General features: G+C 46.6%; 1 protein-coding gene across 1 annotated transcript in view; it reads right to left on the reverse strand.

The window, feature by feature from the left end:
- Window positions 1-9,819, reverse strand: part of PRUNE2 (prune homolog 2 (Drosophila)) — an 87,718-nt gene extending 77,899 nt beyond the window's left edge. The window contains exons 1-2 of the mRNA XM_012650663.1: window positions 9,769-9,819; window positions 303-6,879 (exon numbers count right to left, since the gene is read on the reverse strand). Coding sequence (XP_012506117.1) covers window positions 303-6,717 — 6,415 coding nt within the window. The 5' untranslated portion in view covers window positions 6,718-6,879; window positions 9,769-9,819. The remainder of the gene's footprint in view (window positions 1-302; window positions 6,880-9,768) is intronic.
- Window positions 9,820-10,426: the final 607 nt, after the last annotated feature.

Raw genomic sequence — 10,426 nt, forward strand, 5'->3', positions numbered from 1 at the left:
GAAGGATTAATTAACACATTATGTGATTTGTGATCTTTGCAAATGATCATCTAAAAAGAGATAATTTAAGAAATATTTTTATTTTGTAGAGCTGTCTAATTTTCTTGTGCACTATTAGGGGTAGGTATTATTACACATACGCATTAGATCTTACCGCTGCTATACATAACTCGGTTAGGCATGCATTGCATTGCAAATGTGTTCCTGTCTACCCTTATTGGTAGAAAGAATGTGTCTTGCAAATGCACTAGTTTAATCAAAGCATCAGTTTCTTGGGGGTGGAGGAATGGGATGGTTCTTACCATTTGGTGATCCTATGTCTCCACCTGCTGGTGAATCAGAATAATCTGTTTCTACTTCCCAGTCAATGTTTGATGGAGACAAAATACTGGAGCCTGCTTCTTCAGGTAAAGGAACGGACTCAGGGTCTTCATCAATGTGCAGCACAACCAGCTGGGGTCCAGGCTGTCTGGTTTGGGGCTGAGCATGGTTTCCCTCATTTTGTCGATCAGGAAGGGCAGAAAGCACTATATCTGCTGCCTTGCTCCCCAGAGACTCATCCTCTGGAGACCCAGCTTCCTCTGCTGTTTCAGCACCATGGGTAGGTTCTGTGAGATAGGACAAATCAAAGGGAGGTGTGTATGGTGCCAGCGACCGCTTCAGAGCATCCTCCTCCAAAGGAGGGTCACCACCATAGCAGAAGTGTTCAGGCTCTTTCATTAAGTCTTCATCGATATTCTGGCCCATTACTTCACACTCAAAATCACCCCACGAGGCTTCAGATGAACAGATATCTTGCTTCCCAAGGTCCCCATCAATTGGTGTCTCAGGATGGCCTTCTGACAATGTCAGTTTACTCATGTCATCTATCGTTCCTGTGGATGTGTTGAGACCAGAGGCATCGCTGAAACTGTGATCAAAGGCAGCTTCGCTTACGTCCAGACAGGTGTCTGAGGCTAGCAACGCATCAGTAACTGTGGCAGGATTCTCAGAGGCAAAAGGTGGCTCGCTGTCAGACAAGGCCCCTGCACCTGTCTGACTCTCAGGAGACAAGCCTTCTGATACCCCAAAAGCATTTCCTTCCACAGTTGTCTCTTGGTGAGTTACAAAAATGCTAGTCACCATATTTTCCATCCTTGGGGTTGTTCCATCAACAAGTTCCAAAACTGGTGCTAGATCTGGGCTGGTTCCTTTTTCTGATGCTTTTAAACCTGTACTGTTGTCACCATCTATTTCAGAAGGTTCAGGAGAACATCTCTGAGAAGCAGGCTGGGAGGAGCCGTTTATGTCTGTTTGATTGCCAATCGGAGGCAGTGGAATTGCATTTTCAGAATAGAGTTCAGAATTGTAGGGGACAAATTCCTGCCCAGGCTCCTGACTGGGCTCTTCATCCTTCTCTGGCTCAGTGAGATAAAGCTCACTGGACCCTACATCAGGTCCCACGTAAGCACTGAAGTGCTGCTCAGAATCCTGCTTCGCTTCAGAGTCATGACAGATATCAGGGCTGTGGGAAGCCTGAGAGATGTTGTCGTGCTCACAGTGAGTTAGTAGGTCAGGATTCTCCCCATCTGCTTTCAAACTGAAGGGCTGCTTAGCATCCGTCCACAAGTCAGGTGAAGCTGAGGCCAGTTGCCCACCCTCTTGAAAGTTGCCAGGTAAAATATCTGGAACAAAGTTACCTTGGGGGCCCTCACTGGGGCTAGAGCCATCCCATCCAGAGCCTGACTTCTTTATCAATTGAGTGGGAGAACCGACAGCAGGGAAATTTTCTGTGGCAATGCTCAAATTCGTCATTTCACCGAGGCTTGATTGTTCTTGTTCCTGCCAATTTGTTTCCTGACGCTCGATAGTTGAAACATTAGATACAACACATCCATTGTCATTGGGGTGAGGCAGGGCTGGGTCTAGGTGATCCCAGCCGGACAGCACGGCACCCTGATGCTGCTCTTGGGTAGGCATTTCAGAACTGAGTTCCTCGCCAGCAGAAGACATCAAGGTTTGCTCTTTCGAGTTCTTTTCTTGAATTTGGTCCAATATCACAAGCTGGCTAAACTGATCAGCCTCTGGGTCTGGCTGCCCCGGTTGAATGTTCCAAAGCTGCTCACAGGACTTCTCCCCATTACCATCCAGAAAGGGTGACTGATGTTTGTCACTGAAAGGGTTAGTATAGTGTGTTTCCATGGACTCGAAATCACCCTGGATGGGTACACCCCAGGGACCCCCATTCTGGTGTACTGAGGAATTTATCTCTAACACACCACTTGAGTCAGACAGTTCCCCTTCCAATGCGCTCTCGATTGGTCCGCCTTCCTGTGGTGAGGCATTCCACCACTCGCTGCTCTCAGCCGAGAAGCCCAGCATCTCCAATTTAGAATTATCTTCATTCTTTGGTTCAGCATTGGGAGATAGTTGCCATGTGACATCTCCTGTGTTCCTTGTTTCTGGAGAAGATCTTGTCTCCGTCTCCACTATGGTAGCCTGTATTTCAGCCTTCGTTAGTGGTGAAAAATTCCAGTGTTCAGGGCTGCTTTGTTGATTGTCACCGAATAGGTCTGACTTACTCTCAGCTGGTTCTGGGCTGCCTAGGTGGTCAGAAAATTCCTCAGACTTGGGATCAGCTGTAGCCAAGAACTTATCAGATTCAGTCAATGAATCCCAGGCTCTGGGTTCACTCTGAGCAACGTGGCCACTGGCCAGATGGGTCTCTGCCTCCACTGACTCTTCACCACCCACACCATCATCCTCAGAACCTGAGCTGGTTGAAATGACCTTGGCAACCTCTGGCTGCACAGTTTCAGGAATGTCACGTTCATCTTTCTCCTGATGACTAACCATTAGATTTCTTTCCTCGTGTGCACCTGAATATTCAGAATATTTACCTGTTTCAGGACTGGATAAAGAGGATAAGGAGTCAGCATCAATGGAGTCATTCCAAATCTCTAAAAATTTAGGAACTTTGTGATCAAACTCATCCATTTTGTTTTCCTCTAAATCCTTCATTTCAGTAGTTACTTCTGCTTGGCCATCAGTGGTGGTAATTAGTCCAGATTCTTGGCAATTGTGCTCGCTGCAGTTATCTCGGTTCTCTTTGTGATGCTCAGTACTGGGTTGCTGCTCCCAGGAAGACAATACAGCTGAAGAATCATCTAGGTCAGGACTTGATGTACTTGAACCAGTATACTCACTAGAAATACTGTCTTTGTCATGATTTCCAGATGAAATGGCTCCTGGAAGGCTGTTTTCAGTCCCCTTAACTTCAAGATTCTCAGTTATCTCAGGACTTGTGCAACTCACCTGCACATCCCTGTCTAGAGGGCCATCCCGAATGTCAAGGCTTTGGGGAAATTCATGAGGGGGCTCTTTGTTCACTCTCTCTGGTTCTAGGATATTACATTCTTCCATTTTCAAAAGGTCCATTTCAGGTAATGATAAATTTTTTGTTAAATTTATCCTACTTGAAATCTCAGTGGTTCCACCTGAATTTCTACGACTTGTGAGGTACTTTTCATAGGCATCTTTTGCCTGCAGGGTGTCTGTGGACACCTCTGTTTGCACATCACAGGAATCTAGATTGAAAGACTCCTTCTCATACTCTAAAGCTTCCTCTGGTTCCTCAGTTTGAGGACTGAAAGTGACTGAAAGAGAGCTGATTTTGCCTGGTTCAGCGTAGATTTCTTGAGGTTCAGATGCCACTGGAGAAGAGAGTTCCTGGTCACTTTGCCCTTTTTCAGAAATCCCGGAGACGCTGTCCACCCCAGAGCCAATCACTTCCTCCTCGCTGAGGAGCCCCCTGTCAGTGGCTCCGCCGGCTTCCTTCTCACTTTCATTTTGTCCATAGCTATGACCTTTCCACGGATCTGAGCATGCAAAATGCCCTGGATTCTCAAGCCTGGTCACCAAGGACGCCGTATCACTTTGTAGGGTCCCCCTCAGTGTGTCCTGGTGGTCAAGATACGGTGTAAGTGCTCCTGACTCACTGGTTCCAGAGGCTTCTAGCACATCTGGGTTGTGAGTGTCCTTGACATTTGCTACGTGGCTGGGAGTTTCAGGACATAATCTGCTTTGTTCTGAATCTGTCATATCTGATGAGTCCGGTAACATGAATGACGACATGTCTTTATCTCTCATCACGGAATCCCAAATGCTGTTCGCGATCAGCTGTCCACTTTTCTCACTCACTGTGCGGTACCTGTTGGGAGCAGAATCCTCGGTGTGCTCAGCAGAGCCAGGGGGTTCCCAGTCTGCCTGACTGGCTTCCTGATACTCCGTGCCCCAGGGTTCCAGCTGTCTCACTGAAAACCGGGTTTCCAGTTCGGAGCCTTCAACCACGTAGCCTTCTTCTTGACCGTCCCTGGTGATCGCCACACCCCCGCTGCAGTCGTCCCAGTCCAAATCATTGTCCATATCCGAGATCGTCGCCGTGGACTGAGTGTCCTCCAGAATCACTCTGTTCCACGAGTCCAGAGTGTCGGGGCCCGCCTGCCGCGCGTTGGTGCCGCTGTGCAGGAGCGTGAGCTGCCGGTTGGTCTCGTTGTACAGCTGCATCATGCTGGGGTCGTCGTAACTGGACTGGCTGCTTTCCCCTACGTCGTCCTCTGCGGAGACGCTCTGACCATCTGCGTGCTCGGTCTGGAGTAAATTTTTATCTGGGTCGAGAGCGGCATTCATGTCAGAACTATTACCTTCACGAGGTGAAGCCCTCAGGTCTAGGTTCCCAGGCTCTGAACTGATGCGATTTCTAGGTGGCTCCAGCGGTGACTGAGGAGGAATTTCAGCTTCCCGTGTGGTAGCATTAGCATCTTTTGCCTCAAAAGCTTCCTCTTTAGCAAATGGCTTGTTTTCAGTCTCTTTGTCATCTGCAGCAAATGTTGGTGATGTGTAAGAGTCGGAGGTGGAGTAGTTGGTATCCAAGGGGGAAGGCACTGAGTCTTCCCCTATGTTGGATGCACTGTAATCAGAGCATTTATAGGACAAGAAGGAATCTTCCCAAGGAGCTAGGACATCTGACCCTCTTTTCTTAATATTCTCCTCAAAAAGGTTCCAGGAATCTACCTTTTCATGTATCTTCCCTCTAGTGTTAGGATCTACTAAACCATTCTGATCATCCTTTGGTGGCTTAGAATTATTCCATGCATGAGCCAGATCCGAACTGGGATTTCCAGATGCGAGGACATCATCCCTAGAGTCATTGTTCTTCTTGCCCCACATGTGTGGAACTGCTTCGTTATTTGCTTCGCTGGGTGAATTGTCCAGTAGATCTTCTGAAGAAAAAGAAAACCCACTTTTTGCCATGGCCCACTCATTTGGGTCCCTCACAGAAGGTGTCTCACCACTCGTGGGGTGCAGATTCCAGGTATTTTTTAAAGCTTCGTCATTATCTTCTTTACTAAACGCACTCCAGGCTGGGAATGAGGTTGCAGCTGCCGGTTCACTGTCATCTGTAGGATTTCCCCACGGCCCAGGCATCACTGTGGGGGAGTGACCAGAATGCCACAAAGCAGCAAAGTCTTCTATCAGGTGGTTTGTTCCCTGAGGAACATCTGGCAAATGTGATTTCTCTGTGGGCAGGTTCTGAAACTGCAAGCTTTCCTCATTTTGATCTTGATTATCATTGCTACCCAGTTTAGGTGGACCAAATTCAGACTCCCAGGGACCTGATTTTGGGAATTCAAGACTCTTTGGTTGAAATACAGAATCTGAGGCCCTCCTATCAACTGAGCTTGACTTATGATCTTTCCACGATTCTGGGCTCTGGAAGACAGATTCCTGTTCACTGGAACTCCAAGCATCTGCAATATTTTTGGAGTCAATTTCCAAACCACCCCACCAGCTGCGACACCGTGCACGGGTCTGAGGTGGCTCCGTGTGACCTGTGTTGATTGCTTTTTGGGCCATATCTTCTGGATAGAGTGAGTCTGGTTCTTCAGTGGATGGTGAACTTTCTACAAAGCTATTCCTGGGTGTTGGTGGGATCCTCTTTCCAATATTTTTTAGCCTTTCTGGTGAAGGAGAACCATCTCCCACAAAACCTGTCAGGCTCAAATTTCTTTCAGAGTTATCTCCAGGACTTTCTTGTCTTGGAACAAACTCGTCGTCAAATGCTGCAAGGCTATCTTTGCCAGCACCTGACAAGAGAGAACTGGATGAATGGTTAGACATGTTGATCCCTGTCCCATCAAGTCCTTTAGGTCCAGCAGGGAGCTGTCCTTCTGACAAATCACTGTTGGGGAAGAAGTCATCTGCCGGGGAGTAGTCTGCAGAATGGGAAGATGGTTGGGACTGCCCAGAAGCCATGGGTGCTGGGTCAAAGTTGAAGAGGTCAAAGTGTTCACTGTGTTCTCCGGACCGTGCATTCTCTTCTGCTACTGGACCTTCGGGGATGGGACTGTAGGAGTCAAGCCCTGGGAGGAGGGTGTGGTGAGGCCCAGCTCCTTCTCCCACTGGGCTGTCATCACTGAGGAAAACTGAGCTCTCCTTGGATGAACGGCTGCTCCTGATGGTGGCCAACCCGCTGTCTGGGCTAACAAGGTCTATGTTAGCATCCACCTGAGCCTGGTTCGAATCGTTGAGATCTGGAGGGTTTTCGATGAAATTCACAGAGCTGGGCTGTGGCTCTACGTCAGAACCATACAACTCCACAATCCCAGAAGATCCCTGGGAGAGGGGGGCGCTGCCTGCCACTGCTTCTGTTGAGGACGTCCGGCTGTTGGAGACCATCTCTGAACACCTCCTGTTGATAACTTCCTTGACAAGGAGAACCACCTGATCAGGAGTCACTGAAGGGTCCTCCTGCTGGTACACCAGGATCTCGTCACAGCCACAGTCAAAGGGCTCCAGTTCTAGGCAAGGGTTCTGACTCTCTTCCAGCTCACAGCAGATCTGTCAGGAGGCACAGGGGTTTGTGTGAGCACTCAGGCAGTCTTTGCACTCTGTGATTTTTTTTGTTGTTAATTTTTTAAAATATAAAATTAATCCGTGCTTATCTATTTAAAATGAAGACGTCAGACAATGGAGAATTATATAATGTAAAACACGGAAAGTCCCACTTAATATACCACCAACCCTTCCCCAATCCTACCAAAATGTCTTTTTGTTTAACTCAAAATCCAGCTGCTCAATTTTGGTGGCTCCTGAAAGTTATGGATAAAGAGCCACAGCCCAGTTCTGGCCTCGCACTGGACATTCATCATCTAACTTCTTTTCCTCAGTGTAATATAATACCATCTTTCAACAGCAGTGTAACTTAAGTTTGCAAAAAAGCAGAGAATGCTGGTCGCTGATGAGAACTATGGGCAAACTGTTGGAACAGGGGGAAATGGGGAGGAGAGAGGCTCTTGTTTAGGGTCAGGTAGCCAGATCTGCTTTAACCTCCGATGGCCTCATATGGCAAAGGAGAAAATAGGAAAGACAAAGAAGACACCAGGGGCCCAAACAGCACTCAGGTCCCGGCTGTCCCTTCCTGCCCCGGGGGACACACACATGGAGCTCAGAACAGACAAGCGACCTGACAGGCAGGGGCCGCTGTGATGGATGGTCAGTGCCAGGCCAGAACTGGGCTGTGGCTCTCTGATCTTAAGGAAACATTAGGAGTATTTTTCCACCCTGGGCCTTTGAAGTGGCCCCACAGGATTAGTGGAGGTAAAAATAAAAGCAATAATAGCCACCACCACCACGGCAGTGCTCACATAGGTAGTGAGCATCATCACGACAATAATAATTAACACTGAGTGCTTTCACATGTTAGACATGGTTCTAAGGGTTTTACAAGAATTATCTCCTTTAATCCTCATAGTAATTCTACAAGGTAGGGACTCTTTTTAACCCTATTTTATTGATGAGGAAATGAAAACACGGAAAGGTTAAATAACTTGTCCAACAAGTGAGGAAGCCTGAGTTCTGAATTCAGGTGGTCGAGCTGCAGAGGCCAACTCCTAGCCAATCGTGTGACCACACAGACAATGTGGGATCCCCTTGGCACAGAGTCTGGCCCTGTCTACATTGCTCCACACTCAGAGGAGCTGCCTTCAGCTATTGCTAGGGTGTGGCAGGCATGGGAGGGTGGTGGTGGCTCTTCTACTTTTGTCTATTTTATTTTTTTTATTTTTATTTTTCTGAGACAGAATCTCACTCTGTTGCCCTGAGTAGAGTGCCGTGGTGTCAGCTTAGCTCACTGCAACCTCAAACTCCTGGGCTCAAGCAAGCCTCCTGCCTCAGCCTCCAGAGTAACTGGGACTATAGGTGCTCTTCACGACACCCGGCTAATTTTTCTATTTTTAGTAGAGATGGGGGTCTCGCTCTTGTTCAGGCTGGTCTTGAACTCCTGACCTCAAGTGATCCTCCCGCCTCAGCCTCCCAGAGTGCTAGGATTACAGGAGGGAGCCACCGTGCCCGGCCTACTTTTGTCTATTTTAAATGGACCAGTTTTTAAGTTGGTTTGAAAAAGGGCTTTGCTGCTAAAAGTGATTTGAAAGCCACCATACTGGGGGCTTAGAAGGCCTAAATCCCGTCCCTGGGAAGCCAGTGACTAAAAATTAATTAATATACCACCACCCCTTTTTAGCTTTGAAAACCAAATGCAGAGTAAAGCATTGAAAATGCCACAGGCTGGTGATCCCAGGCACAAATGCATGTGGGTCAGAGAAGCAGCTGCAAAATGTACCCACGGCAAGAGCAGGGTCTCTCACGTTTGGACTTGAGACAGCAGAGAGAGCCTAAGAGAACTGACAGCCACATGTCAAAAGAGACAAGAGCTCTTGGAGGACAGAAAGGAAGATGTAGAAAAGAAATGAGTAGAGACTTTGCCTCTAGCCACCCATGGATACACCAGGCATCTGATTCATCAGTGAGGAAAGATGAATGATGAAAGTGTTCTGTACTCATGTTGTTCGTATTATAATAAATCGTGTACATTCTCATATTAGTTGTTAAGTATACCTGGTTTGATATATCCAGTGCCCTGTGTTAATTAATTTTCTCTAATTCTTTTTTTGTTTCCTAGATCTTGGGTTAAAAAACTCAGTTATCAACCTACAGAATCCAATTAATTACTTAGAGTTCTAGTATGTGGAGACAAACTGACTTTGATTAAAGCACCAGATCACCAGTTCCTAATCACTAGGCACCAAATTGGTATTGAGAAAGGAACTAAAGCTTGTTAGTTATTACCAACTTAATAGAAATTAATAGACTTAAAAGGAAACAGCACCCAAAGGAGAACTTGCCCTCGTTTGGCTGAGAAAGATCTGATCTTTCACTCTATGGATTCAGTCTAGAAGAGAAATGCTAATGGGGCTTTTTAAAAAGGTCCAATGTGCAAAATATCCCCAATATTTCCTAAAACTCAAACCTCTAGGACCTTATCTCTTGGGCCAATTTTTTTTTTTGTTTTTTGAGACAGACTCTTGCCCTGGCTAGAGTGCAGTGGCATCACAACAGCTCACTGCAACCTCGAACTCCTGGGCTTGAGTGATCCCCCTGCCTCAGCCTCCCAAGTAGCTGGGACTACAGGTACCCACCACCACACCCAAATAGTTTTCCTGTTTTTCGTAGAGACGGGGTCTCACTCTTGCTCAAGCTGGTCTTGAACTCCTGAGCACAAGTGATCCTCCCGTCTTGTCCTCCCAGCATGCTAGGGTTACAGGAATGAGCCACCTTGCCCAGCTGCCAATTCCTTATATGCCACCACCTGCCCCTGTCTTGCAATGCACGTTCTGAGAGCCAGTAGGTTCGGATGCAGTGAAAGCTGTCAGGGTTGGAGGAGGTGCTCACCTGACTGCATAGCTCTAGGTTCTCAGAGTACACAGCGATCTGTCGTCTTGGCTGCTGCTCCTCTGACAGGTAGCTGGCGAACAGGATGAGGACATCAAAACCAAATTTGTCTGTAAATGCTTTTAAATCACTGGTGATATTGCTGTGAAACAGACAATTCTGAAACAAAAGAAAATTTTATATTAATGTCAAACTGCCCAGCTGTGGGGAGGTTTGCCACAAATTTGTCCAGTCTTATAACATATTAGGACAGATATTTATTATTAGAGGCAAGTGAAATAAACAGTTGGCTTTGAACAAGTTTGGAAACTTTCTTGCTGTGGTTTAAAATACACTTTGCTTGCTTGTTTTCCCAATCCAAGTAAAGAAGGCGTTTTGCCATTATTATTAAGAATGGTTTAGACAAAGAACAAATATCTTAACATTTTTGCCTAAAATATTTATTTAAATACCTACTCTAGAAAGTATATTTTCCCTCCTATCACTAATAAGATCTATGCACGAACGTCTGCTATTATTACAATTCATCACTAGGAAAGTAGGAGGTAGTTATTGTTCTTTCCTATAATTTTGTTTTCTGATGATTATTATTAACATCAGGCAGAAATTCCTAGGAACGAACTTAGCTGAGTTTACTGAGTAATTTGTATTCCAACGT

This window comes from Propithecus coquereli, unplaced genomic scaffold, assembly GCF_000956105.1.
Source record: "Propithecus coquereli isolate 6110/MARCELLA unplaced genomic scaffold, Pcoq_1.0 Scaffold339, whole genome shotgun sequence".
Taxonomy (NCBI): domain Eukaryota; kingdom Metazoa; phylum Chordata; class Mammalia; order Primates; family Indriidae; genus Propithecus; species Propithecus coquereli.